The sequence below is a fragment of the Protopterus annectens genome, chromosome 13.part0 (genome assembly GCF_019279795.1).
Source record: "Protopterus annectens isolate FY-2018-M chromosome 13.part0, PAN1.0, whole genome shotgun sequence".
NCBI lineage: Eukaryota > Metazoa > Chordata > Ceratodontiformes > Protopteridae > Protopterus > Protopterus annectens.
This window is the reverse complement of record NC_056747.1, coordinates 1,044,987,336-1,045,009,230: the sequence shown is the minus strand read 5'-3', so window position 1 is coordinate 1,045,009,230 and position 21,895 is coordinate 1,044,987,336. Positions and strand designations below refer to the sequence as shown.

General features: G+C 42.4%; 1 protein-coding gene across 1 annotated transcript in view; it reads right to left on the bottom strand.

Annotated features, from left to right (window-relative positions):
• The window catches only part of PGAP3 (post-GPI attachment to proteins phospholipase 3), a 571,410-nt gene that overhangs the window by 431,883 nt on the left and 117,632 nt on the right, over positions 1-21,895 (bottom strand). Inside the window, exon 2 of the mRNA XM_044055039.1 lies at positions 9,797-9,894. Coding sequence (XP_043910974.1) covers positions 9,797-9,894 — 98 coding nt within the window. The remainder of the gene's footprint in view (positions 1-9,796; positions 9,895-21,895) is intronic.

Below are 21,895 nucleotides of genomic sequence, written 5' to 3'. Positions count from 1 at the left end.
GAGTTGCTGTAAAGTCAGCATTTTGAATTTTGGCACAATAAGGTAAGTATTCAGTGCGGACAAGTCCAGAATGGGTCTCCATTGGTTTTCTTTTCTTGGAACAAGGAACAGTCTTGAATAAAATCCTTGGCCTTGTTCTGCAGAAGGAACCTTTTCTATTGCTCTTATTTGAAGTAGGTTGGTTATTTGTTTGAGTGCCTCTGCCCTCTGATTTGGTGGCAGGTTTGGCCTGCCATGTCTTGTTGGTAGTGTATGAAAATGGAATCTGTATCCTTTGTCTATTATGTCCAGTATCCATTTGTCCTTTGTAATATTGTGCCAATTTTGTGAGAATAAAGATAATTTTCCGCCCAAAGGTGCTTCTAATTGAGCCCTGGATGGCAGAGTCAAAGTCAAGTCATTGAGATTGTCCCTGCGGAGCAGTGGCAGGTCCTGCTCCACCTCTCTGGTTCGGAGGCTGCCATTGACGTCCTCTGTAGGAGCCTCGAGTTTGCCCCCTACCTCTGCCACGTCTGTTTTTGCCTCTTTGAAATTTGTCTGTGTCTGCAAAGGACCAATGCTTAGAAGGCCAATTCCTGCTGAATCTTGGAGGCTGTACCTGGAGGAAATCTTTGACTGTGTGCACTGATTTTGCCTTTTCCTCTATTTTCTTTAAAACCTCTTGTGCAGTAGCACCAAATAGCTTATGTTTCTCTAGTGGTGCGGCCAAAAGCTTAATTTTCACATGGTCTGGCAATGTTTGTTCCTTTAACCAAGCATGTCTGCGTATGACCGCACCTGTCATTGCTGCTCTACATGAAGCTTCCAAAGCATCATATCCACACTGAAGGAAATGGTTGCTAACCTGCTGAGTATTATAAACCAATTCCTGTAACCCCTTTCTATCTAATGGTTCAGGGGAAGCTAATTTCTTTTGCAAGTCATCCAACATGTATGCCTGATACTGAATCATATGAAATTGACAATTAATGCTCGCATAGAAAGGGTGGAAGATGTATATACTTTCTTGCCCCACCTTTCTAAAGCCCTAGAATCTCTTTCCGAAGGAAGTGGGTTCTTAGCAGTAGTGGAGGAAACCCCTTTAGGCCCCTGAAAAATAGTTTCAGGGTCAGCAGTATGGCCCTTGTACAGAAATTGATGTGAGTCTGGGACCCTGTAGTACCTGTCTGGCTTGACAGGAGCAGGGGGGAGGGAGTCAGGGGAAACACTAGATTCTAAGTACACATCATCTAAAACATTTAAAACAGGAGGAATAGCTAAGGGTCTATGCTGAGGTAGCTTTAAAAATTCCCTTAACCTTTTCCTAGAATCGGAGTGTTCTTGGCCTTGCCATCCGAAGTGTTCCCTCATGGAATGAAGCGTTTCCCCAAAGGAAAACTCCTCAGGAGGAGAAGCAGAGGGAATGGATTCCTCCGCATCAGAATCCTCGTAGGCCGGGAAGGCCTCCTCCTGGTAGTCTGAATGTGCAGAATCACCTGAGGCCTCATCGGAGGACTGGGGATCTACCTGCTCAACCCTAGTCCTCTTGACAGAAGGTGGCTGAGAGCCTCTATCTGGATGTGGCTGAGAACCCCTAATTAAAGAAATAAGGTCCTCAGCTAAACTTAAAATTTGATAACCAGAAGTGGATCCCAGAGAAACAGATCTTGGAGGGAGAGACTTAGCCTGTTTGGCAGCCTTAGCACGTGTGTAGGCCTTAATGGACATTGACACTGGAGGCCTGGCAGCCCCACGTGCTGGAGTAGTCTTATCCACTGAAATGGTGTTAGAAATATCCTGGGCTTCGGTCTCAGAGGGGAGAACAGAAACCGGCACCGAGCTGGCCTCCGGTACCAAAGTAACCTGTGGGGCGGTGTCGTCGGTCTGTAGCGGTTGAGAAACCGGTTCAGAAGAGACCGAGACACTCGCGGTAGGCCTAAGCCTGGTGTCGGCCGAGACCGCGGGTGTCGGTCCTTATCCTTCCGTTTTTTAGGTAAATGTGCTGTCGGAAGCTCCAACGGCATGATATAACAGAAATCTTCCCCAAAATAATCCTGTGCAAACTCTGACCGACGCCTAAGAGTGCATTTATTGAAAGAAGCACAAGCTGTACAGGCAGAGACGTTGTGTTCTGGGCCTAGGCAGGGTAAGCAGTAAGAGTGGAAATCCTTATGAGGTATTTGTTTCCCACAAGTTAAACAATTATTAACTTTTACAGTTTTATCTGACATCGGCTGAGGCAAGAAAAGGTCCCCAACGGGGTACTTAGCTTTTTTGAAGACTTCAGTAGTTGAAAACACAGGAGCTGGTCGACCGGCACTTGCAAACTGCTTCTGCTTAGGGTGCCACGCGGCAAGAAAGACTGAATAAGATGGCGTCGGCTGACGCTTTTATACCCCAGGAGCTCTGACGTCGGGGAAAGGGCGACACCAGCCGACGCCGGACCCAGACTTTGGAATCCGGACGACCGAAGGGCTGCCTGAGGCAGGACAACCCATATGTCAGGACTGCAGTTGCATCCTTGAAGGACATCTGAAGTGTTCTGACATTGAAAATAACCATTCTGGAATAGTTACACCTGGCGAATACAGTGTTTTGCATACTGAGAAATAAAGATATTAAAACACTAAGATATGCAAGTTAAAACTACAGCCATGTTTTAATATCTTTATTTCTCAGTATGCAAAACACTGTATTCGCCAGGTGTAACTATTCCAGAATGGTTATTTTCAATGTCAGAACACTTCAGATGTCCTTCAAGGATGCAACTGCAGTCCTGACATATGTCGGGGAAAGGGCGACGCCGGACCCAGACTTTGGAATCCGGCCGACCAAAGGGCTGCCTGAGGCAACCCATATGTCAGGACTGCAGTTGCATCCTTGAAGGACATCTGAAGTGTTCTGACATTGAAAATAAGAAGTTATGTACCTACCATAACGTTCCATGTTAGTTGTCTTCTCTCGCCTTCTTTCTTGCTTGATGGGTTCGGAGCCGATCCCTCGGCTCCGACTCGGCACTTGCTAAGCTCGAGAGTCACTTTTACCAGCTCGAGGCAGCCCCATATCCCATGATGCAAGGCGGTAAGTACCCAGATCTCGTTTGATGACAAAGGGCAATAGCACCAAGCATAAAATACTTCCCAAAGGAAGAAAGAAAACTTACAGATGGAAGAAGGACCAGGTTGAATGGTCTTCAGCATAACAGTTTCTTATAACAAGGTCTGTCCAGACCAGGGGGAAGGAGGGAGGGTCGCAAGAAAGAAGGCGAGAGAAGACAACTAACATGGAGCGTTATGGTAGGTACATAACTTCTTAATGTTAAGTTGTCAATCTCGCCTTCATTCTTGCTTGATGGGACCGTCCTAGCACCTCTATCCTGGGTGGCTCAATGGAACAAACTCTTGAGGACTGTAGAGCCAAAACTGGCTCTGTCCCTGGAGGCCAAGTCCAATTTGTAATGGGAAACAAAAGTGTGAGGAGTGGCCCAAGTGGCCGCTGCACAAATAGTGTCTAAAGGAAGTCTAGCTTGAAAAGCTGTAGAAGTAGCTAAGCTCCTAGTTGAATGTGCTTTAGGTTTTGAGCACAGCTGTTTTCCCCTGAGCAGATAAATTTCAGAGATGACCGAAGAAAGCCATCTAGACAAAGTCACTTTAGAAGGCCTTTTTTATTATCCGCATAGGAAACAAAAAGTTGATCAGATTTTCTAAATTTTTTTGTTCTGTCCAAATAATATCTAAGTTGACGGTGGACATCAAGATAATGTAGCTTTTGTTCAGCTCTATCTGAATAGTTGGGGAAAAATACAGGGAGATCAATGGATTGATTCAAATTGTTCTTTGAAGCGACCTTAGGCAAAAAGGTTGGGTTAGTTCTCAAAGATACTCTGTCTTTGTGAAAAACCAAATAGGGGGGTCGAACCGAAAGAGCATGAAGTTCAGACACCCTCCTGGCCGATGTAATAGCCACTAGGAATAAAGTTTTCCAAGAAAGATATTTCAGGGAACAAGAAACAGCTGGCTCGAAGGGGGAAGAATCAAGGATGTCAGCACTAAATTTAGATCCCACTGAGGAGGAGGATTCCTGATTGGAGGCTTTAGTAGGAAAATTCCTTTCAAGAAGGCCCTGCAGAGCCTATGGGACATAATATTATGATCTGCTATCCCGACATGAAAATTGGAAATAGCAGCCAATTGAACTCTGACTGTGGAAGAAGAGGAGCCTGCATGAAAAATCTCTGCTAAGAAGTCCAGGACTGCCTGAACAGGGGCAGTAAAAGGATCAATATTCTTGGCCTTAGCCCAATAAGAGAAACGTTTCCATTTGCTTGTATAAATCCTCCTGGTAGAGGATTTTAGCGAAGCTACTATGATGTCTCTAACTGGGTTAGAGATCAAAGGAAGCCTGGCTAAGGAAGGAAGTGGAGCAACCATGCTGTGAGGATGAGAGAAGGGATTGACCGGTGCAGCTGACCCGATTGGTGAATCAGAAGATCTGGCACTGGGTCCAGATGCCACGGCTGCACCAAAAGGTGATGATGGAGGCAGGAACCAAACTTGTCGAGGCCAGTAAGGGGCAATGAGAATCAATTTGGCTCTCAAAGCGGTAGCTTTCTGGATAACCTGAGGGATCAGAGGAAATGGAGGAAGGCATACAGAAGTCCCTGGGGCCAATCCTGGGTCAGAGCGTCTCTGGGGATGGCCTGATGGAGGAAGAGGCAGAAGAAGTCTGGACATTTGCTGTTTTGGGGAGTAGCAAAAGATCGCAACATGGGCGACCCCATTCCAGAAAAATCTCTTCCGCTATAGATTGCTTGAGAGACCACTCGTGAGGCATGAGAATAGCTCTGCTCAATCTGTCCGCTACAATGTTGGTTTTCCCAGGGATATGCGTTGCTACCAGAAACCGATGAGAGGAGATCGCCCATTGCCATAGTCTGAGCGCTTCTCGACACAAGGGGTAGGACTTGGTTCCGCCCTGTTTGTTGATATACCAAACTACAGACATGTTGTCTGTGTGGACTGCAATTGTCCCTACGGAAGAAAGTCGTTGAGGGCTTGCAGCGTTAAAAGCACTGCTCTCATCTCCAGGACTTTTTTGTGCTGATGGTACTCGAGCGGCTGCCACGTCCCATGAACCATCCTGCCCTGATAATGACCCCCACCCGATCAGGGAGGCATCCGTGGTGACAGTGGCTATCGGGGATGGGGGTACAAAGTACCTGCCTTGGTGAACCTGAGGAGATGTGATCCACCAAGCAAGATGCTCTTTGCATGTCTGTGTCACCAGAATCTGGTGACGCATTGGAAGTTGTTGGTATGACCATTGTGTGAACAGCATCCACTGAAGAAGGCATGTAGAATCGAGCCAGGGGAAGAAGAGTAATGGCCGCAGCCATGAGACCTAATACCTTTAGAACCATTCTGGCCTGTACTTTCTTATTGGCCAGAATGATCCTGACATGACTCTGAATGTCTGAAACTCTTTGATCTGTAAGGGTAGCTGACATCCGAACAGTGTTTAAGTTTGCGCTTATGAAGGTAATAGACTGGCAGGGCGATAAGGATGACTTTTCGAAGTTGATCGAGATGCCCAAATGAGAACAAAGGTTTATTGTGTAATCCCTGGCTTGTATAAGCTGATGCCTGGTGGTGGCTGACAGGAGCCAGTCGTCGAGATACGGAAACACCTGGAATCCTTGGCGTCTCAGGTGAGCCGTGACCACTGCCATGCATTTGGTGAACACTCTGGGGCTGTAGTGAGACCAAAGGGCAGGGCTCTGAACTGGAAATGACTGGACCCCAGCCGGCGGAGAAATCTCCTGGGCGTCTGTGAATTTTGATGTGATAGTACGCATCCTGAAGATCTATTGAGCACATCCAGTTGTCCTTCTGTAAGAAGGGCAGAATTGACTGAAGAGTGACCATTCGGAATCTTGTCTTCCTGACAGACTTGTTGAGTCTGCTGAGATCCAATATTGGTCTCCAGTCTCCCGTCCTTTTGGGGACCAAAAAGAACCTTGAGTAGATTCCGGGCTCTGAATGGTCTGTTGCAACTGGCTGAATGGCTCTTTTTTGCAGTAGTTTTGAGACTTCTAACTCTGCAATTTCCCTTAGACCGGGTGGTACATCTGGAAGGGAATTTGAGGGAAGGGACTTTCCTCGAAAGGAATTATGTAACCCTTGGATATGATCGACTGTACCCATCTGTCTTGAGTGAGGGAATGCCAGGCTTCTGGGTACAGTGATAATCTTCCCCGACTGCCTCCAAGGAGGGACAGCCGGGCAACATCTCAGGGATGCTGAAAGGGCTTGTCAGAGAGAGGCTCTCTGTTTCCCTGGTTTTGGACCCCCTCTGCCTCTAGAGCGGCGTCTGTTGTTGTTACCCCTCTGCCTCTAGGGGTAAACTGACCACGTGAATCCGTGACTCCTTGGGATTCGGAACCACATTTTCCCACCTTTCTGTCCTTTGGGATAAGGTCCAGAAGGGGTGGAAAACGGACTCCTACAGCAGAAAGAGTCTTGCCGTCCTGTTCGCACCTGGTCAAAGTTTCCTTCACCTGAGGGCCAAACAAAGCTGACCCATCAAAGGGAGAATTTGTGAAGGGCCTTAAAGGGATCAGCAAAATCACATAGCCGCATCCAGGCTTGGCTTCTAAGAGCCACACCTGTACCTGCGGCTCTACTGGCTCCATCAGCAGCATAAGATATTAGCCGCATGGAGGAGTTTGCAATGGAATTAAGGGTTCCTAGCTGCGAAGCAATCTTTTCTTGAGCCCCTGCAGCTGTAGGATCCTGTACTACTTCACCCAGCTCCTTAAGGATATCCCTCTGGAGTCTGGTGAAGTGACATAAATAATTCAGCGAGCATAGCAAAGGTCGCTGAGGAAAACATCCGCTTACCGTACCTATCCATGGTCCTAGAGTCCTTATTAGGAGGATGGGCCAGTGCGGAAGGATCTGCAAGTTCCTTCTTGGTGGCGCAGCCACCACCATGGCATCAGCGGGGACACCCTTAGTGAGGAATTGCTTGTCACCGGGGCAGTGATAAATTTTGAAGGCCTCCTAGGGACTGGCTCTACAGAGTCAGGAGCTGCCCACGCCTTCGGGCAATAACCTGCATAAGGGGTCGAAGGCGGAGACACCCAGGAGGTAGAGGGCCGAGATCCAAACGCCTCTAGGTATACTGACTCATCCTCAGAGGGATTGTTGGTGGGCCAGTTTCCCCTCTGTTTAAGGAGTTCTAGGATGTCTGAGAAGGAGACATCCTCAGAGGGGATCTAGGGGATCCCTCTGACTCATCAAAGTCAGTATCCAGTGACAGACTCGGGAGTCTACATGTTTCCTCTTACAAGTCCTCTTCCTAGGAGGATCTCCCGAAACATCCGGCGAATCCTCGGAACACCGGGAAATTCCCAATGGGGAAACCTGAGGCGGAGGATCTCTGGGTCCTGTAGCAAGAGAAGTGGCAGAGATGTCAACAGGTACTATAGAGGGAGGAGCTACGGGTCTGATACCAGTGGCCAGCACACTCTTCATCACCTCAAAGCTCCTCCCAGGCAGGTCCGAGAGAACCCGTTCGAAGAACTAGGAACTCCAGGGACCACCGAAGGAAGTCTCCGAGGCAGATGTCGGAGCCGAGCTCACCAAGGCCGAGGCTCCAAGGGGAAGAGCGGGTTCGGACAAGGGTCCGATGCCACTCACCCCCTCGGAGGAGACCATGGAAGCCCGACCACCGAATCCCTCTAAGGAAGGTCTCGAAGAGGAGATAAGAGTAGAGGCTGAAGGAACAGAAGGGGGTATCTGTCCTGCAGCCGTAGCAGTAACCATTCCCGAAGACTCCAACTCCAAGCTCTGGGGTAGAGTTGAAGCAGGAACTGTAACGGGGTGTGGACCAACAGTCGTCTGTTGAGACGGACTATGTAACATTTGGGCCAGTACCTGTGACTTAAGTAATCTGCTGACCACTCTCTCTAGGTCATGGTCTGAAAGTCTGGATGACCTTGAAGATCGGCTCAGATGGCTCCGTTCCGAAAGGAGAGGTGAAGCCGGAGCCGAAAGTATCGGCTCCAAGGAAGGAGACCTCGACCTCTTCCTGGAATGAGCCATCGGAACCGATACTATAGATCCTGTCGGAGCCGATGATTTATCGGAGCCGACAGGAAGCCTCGATGCATCGGCTCCAGCGGAGCCGATACAGCCACAAAAGTAGCGGTGCCGGAGCCGATCGGAGCCGACACCGATGCCTGTGCCACATGGTGGTCGGAACCGATCGGAGCCGACACCGAAGTGGTCGATGCAGAATCGGCACCGATAGCCATCGGTGCGAAGTCTTTGTTAAGCCAGAATCGGCTCCAGCGGAGCGATCTCGACTCAGAACGAGTCGGAGCCGAGGCCGCAGGCTTAGACACAGAAGCCTGGGCCTTGGAAGATTTGGCTGATTTTGATGGAGCCGACTTAGCCAGAGAGCCCTCCGGCAAGAAGGCCCCTAAGTATCAGCTTGTTTCGTCTTTCCTGCAGGACTCTCTGGCTGAAGGAATGACAAATAGCACAGGAGTCCTGCAGGTGAAGAGGCCCCAGGCAATACAGGCAAGAAGTGTGACCGTCTGTCAGAGACATCTTCTGACAGCACGAGTCACACTTCTTAAAACCTGAGACCCTCTCCTTTGACATGGTGCTTCACAACACACACACACACACACCAGTCAAGAATTAAATTAAATAAAATACCAAAAAGGTATTACTATAAAAACAAACACACACACCCTAACAGGGAGGGGATGGGATGGGTAAAGTTTGACTAAAAAAAATTAGAAGAGACAGGGATTTTCTGTCAGAAAATCTATATAATTAAGTTAAAACTAAAAATTAAAGGGTTTTTAGCAAAAAGGGGCTTAAATATCAAAATAGTGAATCACTTACCAGGAGCTGGTAAAAGGAGGACCTCATAAGCGAAGCGGCAAACGAGATCAGGGTACTTACCGCCTTGCATCATGGGATATGGGGCTGCCTCGAGCTGGTAAAAGTGACTCTCGAGCTTAGCAAGTGCCGAGTCGGAGCCGAGGGATCGGCTCCGAACCCATCAAGCAAGAATGAAGGCGAGATTGACAACTTAACATTAACCATTCTGGAATAGTTACACCTGGCGAATACAGTGTTTTGCATACTGAGAAATAAAGATATTAAAACACTAAGATATGCAAGTTAAAACTACAGCCATGTGCTAGAAAGACACACAGATAGTTCCAACACCAAAGGACCAAAAGGGGTTAAAAAAATCTTTAAACATTCTTCCATATGCTAGCAACAAAGCTAACTCCATATGAAAAACAAGGGGGGGCAACTCTAGACACATTACTGGTACTGAGAAGATCACTCTCAACTAACTTCAGCAAATAAAGCAATACTAATTTCATAAACTTTAACTACCCTGACTTATGAATGGGGTCCACTCCTGTTAAGGTATTAAACCCTAAATATCTAGAGGAATTAAAAAGAGGGAAACCCATGCAGGCAATCACTTTAATACCAAAAGCAATATCCTTAGAAATCATATAATGGAGAACATCTCTCACAACGAAAAGTCTACTGGCGAGCAGCATTTGGAGAGTGGTAAATAAGCAAACCTTTGCTACAGCCATAAGCAATTTGTCAACCACCTCCTCCATCACAAGCCATGGTTTCTCTACTGTACTCACATTTGACAACACATACTGTAAAGGTCAAGATGTGCCTTTAATATTCACAATTTCTACACAGGGACTAATATTCCCATCCATAAGTGCATTAGAAAAAAAATCATCATCAAAACATGTTCTTACCTTGCCATGAAACTGAGGCACACTGTAACCTTCTTTGATATACAGGCCAACTGTATACCACATGCAGTTATATAGACAGTCATCTTTACAGGTCCAGCCTAAAATTAAATGAAAAGTAAAATGTTTTCAGTGCATAAATGTCCATTCAAAATGGCAACTGAAAAAAAGCATATAGCATGTATACATTTTTTTATCAAATTACTTAATTTACCAAACAAGTTATTTTTTTTTTACCTGATCATGTACAACAGATGAGTTTGTAACTGTAAGGCACAACCCAGAAATGAGCAGCAAACTGTGGACAAATAACACCTGAGCAGGCAAACAGGAACAATGTATAATGGATCTACAAAGAGAAAATAACGGACTTCAACAACCGGCTCAGTATACAGTTTCATTAAAAGGGATCCAATGTGTGTCAGCTTGCAGTGAGATTGCTGAAAGCCCCATCTAGTTTGCCATGGATGGCGTATACATCTCACCACTGGGTTTCAGCATACTTGCAAAGACATTTTCCACCCTTATGATGCCATTTTTTAAGTGTAATGGTCTTGTTTGGAAGTATCCTTCATTTACACTTATTTCATTTTCTGTAGTAGTCCTTAAGATAAGGTTGCAAGCGATTTTGTGATAAAAAGATTACAGTGCTCCTTTCAATTTTTTTTCACAATTTACTCAGTTTTTCTCTAGAGCAACTACACCCATAAAATGATGCCATGGATGGTATCAAACAAAGGCTTGCATACAACTGCAAAGCATTCTGGGTAATCAAACCCATTTTACCTCTTTAGAGGAGCAGCTTCTTGTTTACATGGTGGTTGCACTACTATATCATTGCATCTTAATTTTCAATGTGAGGTGTTCCGTCTGCAAGAACTAGTTGACTAGTCTTAAAAAAGCAAAAACTACACCAAATGCTTCAACATAAATACAAATGTCACGACAGGGTTGTTCTGTTTGGATTGTAGATAGCCTAACCATATACAACTTCACAAATCTGATGGTAACATTTCTTAATGAATCTAAAGAAATGTTTCCTAAGTAAGTGTTCTTAAGTAACAATCACTCATGATAAAATTAGATATTTGTTCATTTAGAGACACTAGAAGAATAACTGCTACAGAGAAAGAGTAAGAAATTCCAGCGTGATTTACACGAATGCACAAAAGGAACTGCTTATGTAATTCCTGATTTAATAAAACAAAAGAACAAAAGATCAATTAGAATGCCAATTTCAAGCACATGATCAACAGGAAGTAAACACAACAATTCCTCTAGACACCATAAACAGCAACATACTGTTTAGAAGGTCTAAAAGAAATTGCAGGAAAACAAGCTGTACAGACTGCAGATTTTGTTTGAACAAGATTCACCACCACCACCAATGCAGAATATACAGTGGCACAACAGAGATAAGTAACACAATGTTATGAAACTGGGTTTGGGAAGTACAACAACTATAAAGGAGACAAGTCCCTTTCCACATGTGAGTAGTTGCCTAGTTCAAAAGTTCTCAGTTTATGTAACAATAATGCCATTGTGTCATAAATGCATTCATCAAGTAAGGCACTGTCGAACAGTAAACTGGAACATAATTCCACCAAGACTTTAGCTAACAACAGAGTAAGGAAACCATCAGCATTTGATATATACCATTGACAATGACTTCACAACAGAGAAGACAGCTTCAACAAGGCTTTAATTTCATTCCTTCCTGCAGAGCTCAATTAGACAGAATAACCAAATTGTAACTATTTTGCAGGAAACTGAACCTGAATCACATTATGGAAGAACTACATTATATAGAAATGGCTTTTAATAAGAAAAGTCTGTTTAACCCTTGCCTTAATTCCACAATTCTAGCATTTGGAAGAAAACATGAGAGCAGGAGTGCAGAGAAGTTCTAAAACCTCCATAGAGGAGGTTCTGCAACGTAAATGACGACAGAACTGCCCTTATGAAGATATGCACGAACAATGAAAGAAATCTAACAAGACTGGGATGTTAGTTTAGGGCACACAGGATTATGTAAATTCTAATAGGAGTTTGTTAAAAGATGTTTCTTTTATAGGGAAGTGTCACTAGATGTTAATGCATTATAAATGAACAGAGAGTGAGCCGTTTGTAACTACTTCATATCAATAAGATTTCTTTAGATTTATGGGATGTTTTGACGGTAGAAAATTCTGTTTTACCAAACTTTTTTGGAATATCAAAAATTCAAAAAAAACATCAACAACTTTCCTTTTAGACCAATAAGAGGTACCAAACCAATAGCCATATTCGCAGATCAGTTACTGAAACAACTCACAAGGCTAGGTTGTTCCTATCTGAGGGAATTGTGGCACTTACTAAACATCCTTACATATGTAGAATTTGAGAACATTTTCTGGTTTGTCACTTCAGACACTGTCGATTTGTATACAGTAATACCACAAAATGAAGCTCTAGAACTAATTTGGGATTATTTACACTGTGAATTTTGAAAGCACTGTCAAATCAGAAGTAATTTGTGAATCAACAAATGTCATACTTATGATCAATTACTTTAGCTTCAACAAGAAATTTGATAATCAGAGTTGTGGAATGGCAATCAGAGTTGTGGAATGGCAATGAGGCCAGTGGTAGCCCCCACTTTTGTCAACATAGCATTGAACGCTTGGGAGAGGAAAGTCCTTTACAGCAGTGTATACATTGAAATTTCATCGGACAGTATCCAATACACATCAATGACCTGCTTTTTTTTTTTTTTTTTTTTTTAATTTGGCAAGAGAACACAGACACCCTTAATTAGTTCAGAACTCATTTAAATAATTTTCCCAACAATCTAAAGCTTTCAATGGACTTGCCAAATGACAATATCAACTTTCTGTAGGTAATAGTTTTGCTCAACAGAATTACAGGGAAACTGGCATCCACAATTTACAGAAAAAAATTTTAATACATATTTACATGGAAAGAGTCACCACCTTACACATCTGAAAGGGATCATAAAAAGCTAAGCTATTCATCTTTCCGGACCCACTAATGAAGACAAAATATTTTACTTAGAAGCTACAAACATTAAAGCTGGTGTTTTTACACAGAGAATATGATGAAAACTTGAATGACTTCCGTAAAATGTGGTCTAAAATGGCAGACTATATGTGAACTAATTTCAAGCAAAACCACCGCATAACAGACTAAAATCTGGACTAGGGTAACCACAAACAACTTGTATATGGACTTTTCCCTAAATAGTTTGAATTTTGGGTGGGGGTCAGCACTGAATAGCTTAAAAATGTAGAGAGCTGCCCACATTTCTCCTTTAGGAAAAATAGTAACATTAAGATGTTACTTGAAAAAGAACACAGGAGAAATTCACGGAATAACAAATGACAGAACATTGTCTTGTGGGTTTTGTTAAGATGTGCAAATGCATGAACAGCCCCTGTGTGACTGTAAAACGATATGACAGATCCATAGGTACAAGACACCACTTCAGCTGTGACAGAACAGGGACTGTGTATGTTACTGCATGAGAGAATTGATCCCATCTACGTACAGAAAACAACCACAAAATGCTCAAAACCGGTATATGTACATAAATAGGCTATCAAAATGAAAGATGAGAAGAATGCTTTGTATGAATTGTAAAAAAAGTTTCATTTTTGTGCTTGACTGGGTAGAAAATTTTTTAAGGAGACTAACAACTTGCTTAAAATAGAAGAACTCTGTTAGAAACCCAGGTTAGGAGGAAACACAAGTCCATCTTTAGTATGTATTCTCTACAGAATATTAAGTTTAAAACTCAAATGTCTGTTATTATTCCGTGATCTCAGTCATCATTGATTTCCCAGAATATCATGAATCTCAATTGTTATGAGGAACAGACTAAAAATATGAGGCAAAAATTTAGACATTCTACAAAACCTTTGACAACTGAGAGGTTTGTCTGTGTGCATGCGTGTCTGTGTGCGTGTCTGTCTCTCTTGACACAGTCAGCAGCATTAATTACTCTTATGTAGTTCTGCACCATACTCCTTTCCCCAAAAGATTTTAAAGAAAGTTTTTGAAAATCAGTAATGTCAAAAGTGTCTCACACCCGTCTGCCTTTGTCTTTCTACACACCCTTCCCAAAGTAATAATAAACAATCCTGTGCACATTAGCAGCACCAGTTTTTCAAAAGATCTCCAGTTGGCACCTGAAAGGGAGAATAAAATCAACATAAATAAAATGGCTCTCATTTTGTTACACAGGATACTGAGATCAAAACGATAAAGACATGCTCTGGCTTATCATTCAGAATACCATCCTAGTCCAACAGAAAAAAACACCCTTCTGCTTGGAAGCCTCTCACAGGTGAATGCCCCTCATACACAGTTGGCATCTTAATAAACACAAACCAATAATAATAAAAAATAATAATGGGTCTTGATAAATAAAAATAGGGAAATATTGCCATTTGGTGGCAATGCTTATAATATTTAAGCATCTTCCAAAGTTACAGGCTTGAAATAAACTGTAAAAAAAAAACACATCCAGATATGGCAATCAATAATAAACACTACTTTCTGTGCATGGAGGGGGGGGCTATCAAAAACAGCTGATCTAATTGAGTGAGGAAAGTGTAAAGTGGTCAAAGAGAGCTTATAAAACTTGAAACTGAATAAAACAGACACTAATTGTTGCAATGAATCAAACATGTTAAATACCAAGGCATTTTCTTAGACCTACTTTAAGTACATGCCTAATACTACCACTGATGGAAACCGATCAAGATCAAAGAAACCATGTATAATTAGTAATTAGACAATAACAACCATGCCTTAATTTAACAGAGAGCTGAAATGTTTTACTCTAGAAGAAGCTGTATACACCTAGGAGGAGGAAATGCAGCTTGTTTTTGTTAAATGGTGTTTAGTCTGGACTATAGTTTTTTGTACTTAGCCATCAACATAATACTCTGCCACAAGGTTAGACATGTTATTTTCACCAGGGGAATACAGACAGATGCCAAATAGTTTAAACTGAATAACTTAAATATAAATAAATTATACAACAGGCCAGTGTCTGATGTAAACAAACCCAATTAAGATGCATTAAAGGTTGAAGGTGTTCTGCCTTTACCTTTCTTTAAGCTTTAATATTGTAGTGTCATTCATTTGTTCAGCCATGTGACATTTATGCCTGACAAAAGGCTACTTCAAGAACGTCCTGCAATATGATGCAGCAGGAGCAGGTAACACCAGCAATTTTCTTCCACACATCATCATGCTCTTCTCTAAGTCTATATCCCTGTTCCACTAATGGGTCCATAGTCCAGGGAGATACTATGGAATTGTACCACAGTTACCAGGATGAAACTCTGCCAACCAATTTAATGCACCTACACTTCATTTATAAAGTATCACTCCTAGGATTGGGTCCAGACTTCTCAACTGTCCCTAATATGTAGGAACACCTTTGATGTTTCTCAAAGTTTTGTTGCATTTCTCCTAAAACTGCAAATCATTTTGAGAATTTCTATGACAATATTGACAGCATTTAAAATGTGTCCCTAATTTTTTTTTTTTTTAAACTTTGTTCCAAATTCTGTTGGTAAAAGTGAAAGCTCTGATTAGGTCACTTTAAATTTTTCTTAAAGATCTTATTTGGTGGTCAAATTGTCCAAACTGTCCAGTCCAAAGTAGAGGGGACACAAGTGTCGCAAAACCATGTAACATAAGGGACTCCGTTCAAAAAATATTAAAATATTATATAAAATTTAAACAGTATACCGAGAATTATATACAATGTTCACACAGTAACCTAAAAATATTTACTGTAAGGGTCAACAAACATGAAGAAGATATCAGTGGGAACAAAAATTATTGAAATGAACTGACCATAATATCAAATGAAAGGAAAGTGGGAAATGGAGGAAGAGGGATGTACAAAAGATCTGAAGTAGCTTTAAAAACATTAGAAAGACAAAGTAAAAAAACATGAATTGCAGCCTATCATTATGTAAAAGCTGGAAATTGGCTAGTGCAGTACAAAACATCTACTACAGTGAAGAAAAAGGAGTTGGCTATGTGATGTCATAGTCACAGGTCAAGTGTTTCTGATACCACACCCTAATAATGTTGGTAAATGCACCCCTTTTGTCTGAGATCCTTAAGCTTTAAGGTTTTTAAGACAGCTTTATTCCAAAGGCAGGTTATAAAGTCCGCAAACAAACCAGCACCCAATTTATGAATACTGTTCGTAGATGTAATCACACCTGCATCTACTGAGACAACAATTCTTGATATCATATATTGCGTTTTAATGTAAAGACAGAAAATTACTGTTGTGTAGATGAGAAATTTTTAGTATGTTTCCCAGCACTAACTAGGTTTACTTTCAAAGTATAATACAGAGGAAACCAGTAACAAACTCAGTTGCCCAGTGATAACGAGGGCTCAAGCTTTAACATTAATCCTCTCCATAAATGAGGTAAATCTGTCCCATTTAGAAGTATGGGAAGATAAAATAAAAACAGTGACAAGATTAACTTGGTCTCAAAACTTACATGTTATTTTACCCTGCAGAATGTTCCCAGACATTCAATTATATTACAAAATGTTATCTTTATGTAGATGACATTCACTTGTTTAGATATTTTGATTGTAAGCTTACAAGTCTGAATGGCAAAACAGTACACTTCTCAGGATTCGTTAACACCCAATCTCCAGGTTGGTTTTATCCATCGTTAGCATGGAATAAACCATCACAGGATCTGCACCAGTGCAAGCAGTCCCAATTCAATGAAACAATGAAATGCGCTGCACCAATACCACATGTCACAAAACAGGTTTCAATACTTTCTAAGACTTCTGCACTAGTTCTTAGGGGTTAAAAAAGCATAATCCCATCTGAAATACTGTTCTCTACCACTCAGCTGGCTTTGAAATCAGTTTAGAGTAAAGCCAATAAAATCCAGTTCTACCACCAGCAGAGTGACCTGCAGTATTCACTGCTGTGGGAGGAAAACAAATACTACTGCCAGCCAACCCAGTCACTGCCTGTATTAGAGACAACAGCAGCAAACAAAAATCAGAGGATGTTTCGACACTATGACCTAGCCTAAATCCATGCAGGCAGTCAGCATGCATCTGATTTATGTCCAGCGAAAACTGCACCCGTTTATGTATTAGCTTCTTCAATGGTTTTGGGAAGGCCGGAAGGACAGAAACAGGCCTATAAGTTGAAAGCGGGCTAGTGAGACATCCGTTGTAAGCATGCAGAATAACGGATCATTTCCAGTTGTCTGACATCTTCCCCTTTCTGATGCTTCCGTCCAGCTATTTGATAGGGCTCTAGTGCCTCAAGATCCTGCAGACTTTCCCATAATCTTCTGTGAACCTCCTCTTCAGAATGAGTTTGGTGCCTAGCACCCACATTTACTAGGATAACAACAATATTATACTGCAACTGATAGGACAGCATCAATTTGGAAGGGGAATGGAGGGAGGCAGGGATGTCAAATCAAATGGGCTTGGATCAACAAGATCCAGCATTATGGTAAGTACATAACTTCTGTATCCTTTTTCATTAGTCTGTCCGATCCAACTGTTGGGACAAAATCCCAAGCTACCTTAGATCTCCAGTAAAATCATGAAAGAATACCTCTTAAGAACCAAAGTGCCAAAGGCTGCTCTGGACCTAGAAATGATGCCCAGTTTGAAATGTTTAGAAAAGACATGTAGTGTGGACCAATTAGCTGTGCTGCACAAATATCAATGGATGAATTTTTGAAAAAGGCTGTAAAAGTAATCATGGATCTTGTCGATTAAGTCTTAGGTCTTGAACTCAGACTGCCATAAGTAGAGTACACAAAGGAGATGAAATCTGATAACTATCAAGAAACGATTTGTTTGGTAAAAGTTACTGCTAATCTGTTTGAAGCAAACGAGACAAAGAAATGGGTGACCTTTCTGAATTATTTGGTTCTGTGCAGACAGAATCTGAGTTGCCTGTGCCATCTAAAATATATAACATGTACTCTAAATAATACAGCCAAGCTGATGGCTTAAGTAATGTTATTTTTCAGAAGTCACCTAAGAAATCAAAGAAAGACTGGTTCTTAGAGGAACTATCTTTACAGAATATTAAATAAGGCAGCAAAACAGACAAGGTGTGCAACTCTGACATTCATCTGGCTGATGTAATAGCCACAAGGAATACTGTTTTCCCAAGATAAATACTTCAAGTCCAAAGATGAAGCTGGTGCAAATGGTACTTTTGTTAGCTTCCAGAACAAACTCAAGTTCCTGGGTGGAGTAGTGTCTTTAATGGGAGGATGAACAGAAACACTTCTTTGAGAGAAAAGCTTTTTACAACTTATGTTAAGCCAACATACTTTTATGAAAACTGGATGGTAGCTGGAGATAGTTGACAACTGCACTTTAATGATGTAGTAATTGCAGCTTGATTCGAAAAGAGAAGACAGGAACTCTGCAATGGAGAAAGAATATGGGTTGAGTCCTTAACTAGAGGCCCAGGGATAGAGTCTTTTCCATCTACTGTTATAAATATTTTGAGAAGACATCTTCTGAGAAGCAGACGGACAATACATTACATTCTTGGAAAGGGAAATGTGTCTGGCCATCAGGGGAACTAGAGAAGTCGTATGACTAACGAGGTTGTGAAAGTTTGGAGGATTGTGACAGCAGATCCAGATGTGGATCTAGAAGACAAAGGGACTTCTTCAGGTAATGCCTCAGCACAGGAAACTATATCTGTGTCAGACAGAATGGAGCGATGATGATCACCTATGATTTGCAGGCAGACACCTTCTACAAGAACATGGTTATGAGAGGCAGGGGAGGAAAGTCATATGGAAGTCTGGGGAGCCACTGCAGGCTACAGTATCCCTGGGTGACTGCCCTGGTGGAGGAACTAGGGCAAAGTGGCTTCTGCATTTGCTGTTGGATGGAGAGGTCAACAAATCTTTGCAAGGCAGACCCTACTGATCGAAATTTTCTTGAGCCACTTCCTAGTTGAGGGACCACTAATAGACTCAGGAATTCCATTCTATCTGCTAGGTAGTTGGAGTTTCCAGGAATGTGCATTACTGTTAGAAGACTACCTGAATCTAGAGCCCATTGTCACACTATCGTGCCTCTCGGAAAAGGGCATAAGATTTGTCCCCCCCCCCCCCTTAGCTTGCTGATGTACCATACCACTAACATATTGTGACAGTATAGCTATCACTCCTGGAGGCAAGAGGCCCTGAAATTCCTACAAAGCTAGGAGAACCACTCTCATCTCCAAGACACTGATATGCATATATTGGCTTCTGCTTGACTGCATAGACCTTGCACCATTCCCCCTTTGCAATCATCTGTGGTTACAACTGTGGCTGGGGAGGGAGGAAAGAACAGTTATCCCATCTGTAAGAAAGGTTAAGTCCACCATCAACTCAAGTGAGCTCTGCATGAATGAGATTTGCGAATCATAGCTTATGGAGGGTCCATTGGTTGATGCCACTGTGTTCGGTATCCACTGGTGGAGCCTCATGTGCTATGTGGCATAGGGGACCATTGCTATTGCTGGTGCCATCAGACCTAGAACTCTTAGTAACAGTAGCACAAAAGGATTATGCTAATGATAGATTTTGTACAAAATGTTGAAGATAGAAGAATCGGTCATGGATGACAGATGCTCAACAAGAAGTTGTCTAGGAGGTTTACTATGAAAGGAAATTTGCTGTAAAGGTTGCAGGTGTTATTTTTGATAGGTTTATGCATATATCTGACATGGGCAGAGTTGTAAACAGTATCTTGCTTCTTGGGAGGATTCCCTGGTTGTTGCAGCAGTGAGCCAATCATCTAGTTAAGGGTAACACAGATCCCTCTTTGGCTCAGGTGAGCTGCAACCACTGCCATGCACATGGTGAAAACCCTATAAGCTGTGGTAAGAAAGGGCAAGCCTCTGAAATTATAATGGTTGTCTCCTATTCAACATGTAGGAACCTCCTGCATTCCCTTACAATTTTTAAATGAAAGTAGGTGTCTTGAAAGTCTACAGAGCCTTGAGGCAGGGCAAAAACATTGACAGTACTGCCATTTTTAACTGGGTCTCTACAGAATGACAGACTGCTGAGATCCAAATACGGCCTGAGGTCCTTATTTTCTTTGGAACCAAAGAGAACTAAGTAAATTCCTGACCTTATCTGTTCTGGTAGAAACCTCCAAGATGGCTGCTTTTTGGAGGAGGACCTTCTGCAGAGCCACTATCTTTTGATGGGTTTTACACAAGAGTATTGAGTAAAGGCAGCTTCTCTGGAATAGGCATCTGGAAAAAGGTTATGGAATAGCCGCTGGATACTTCTCCCACCCATTTGCCTGTCTGACAGCCATCCGTGCAAGAAGGTGCAGAGATAATCAAACCGTCCCCCAAACACATCAAGAGATAGACAGTCAGAAAAGCCCTCAAGGATGTTGGTTGATTTTTCTTGAAAGGGATCCCTATAGCTCTGATTTTGCAGACCTATTCAACGTCATGGTTAGCCTCCATTAAAGGGGCCTCTTCTTCCACAGCTGTTGCTATCCAAAGAGGAGGGTCAAAGGGCTGATCTCCTGAATCACAGGGATTTAGAACCCTTCCAATTCCTATTAAATGGTCTTTGAGGGTTCTCAAGGCTGACTCTTACAGTAGACAGTGTCTCCCCATCCTGCTTGTACTTAGGAGGCTTTTCTTTAACTGCTGGTCCAAAAGAAAGGGACCGTCAAAAGGGGTGTAATCTAAATTAATACATATAGTGGAGGCGAAGAACAAACAAATTATTAGATCTGATGGATACAGCCCCCAAAGATCTGAGGAGATAAGTCTGTGACATTGTCCAGGAGGTTGCAACAATTCCAAATAAAAAAAAAGATTAATGGAAACATGGCTGCCTGTGAAGACTTTCACGTTACAGGGGAAAAGAAAGCAAAAAAGAACAGAGACAAGGTAAATATGTCAAGCTAAATGAAAATGCACAATTTCAGATAATATAAAGAAGAAATAAGGAGACATATTTAAATATACAGTGCAAAGAAATGAATGATAAGAGCAAAGGAAGGACAAAAAGATCTCTTAAAAAATGGCAATATTAAATGAAAACTTAACGAGTAAAAACAGGCATGATAAAATAAAAAGATGAAATGGACCGAGCAGAAACTGACGACAGTAACAGGAGGCTGCAGGAATATAAAGAAATAAATAAGAAAGAGCCTAACATTACTGATGCACAAGATGCTGCATTCTTTGATCCAAAGCAAGACATCCTGATGGTGAAGTTAAATGGGCCATAACAAAGCGGTAGGAAATGATGGAACTCCACACAAATTGTTTAACATTCTACAAAATTATTTCGCAGTTACAGTGTCTGTAAAGTGGCAGGAAATTTGGAAAACACAGCCTGCATTAGTGGTGTAAAAGGATAAAGCCCTGACGATGGCCCAGGTGTCTGAAGTTCAATTAGTGGCTCAGCCACTTCAGGACCCAGGGAGGAAAGATGAATACGTCTATCTTGGGAGGAGTACAAGTGCCCAGGGGAACATGTGCAAACTCCAATTTCCCTAATGGAGACAGTGATGACAAATGCATAGTAGCTCCACTGGGTGTGAAGAGATGTCCTGTCATTGTCATTTCCTTGTGTAAATGATGGGAGGCTCATCTCAGATGCCCAATACACACTCCATCTATGGGCTGTTTCTAGGTGGGTGCAAGAGTACAGATAAATATAGAAAAAAAAATCCAACCCTGATGACAACCTTAATGATGGTCCTTCACAGTCAATCCTCACCCATGATGAAGAAGGAATGAACTGGCAAACTTGACTGGAAAGGAGTTGGTAAATGGCAAGCAGTGGGGTAGGGGGGGTGGGGGGTCAAAGATATACAAAAAAAAAAAAAAAATCAGAAAACAAAGCAGCAGCCATTGGCTTGTGTCAGTTTATATTCCAATCCCTAAAAATGTCAACGCTAGCAAAAAGCTCATTTAATAAAACAATTACACTTTTAGGTTCATATGTTCATAGGATGGTACTAGGCTATCAGCCCTAAGGCTATGCAGGCCTTGCCATAACAATTCCTTGGATATTTCTT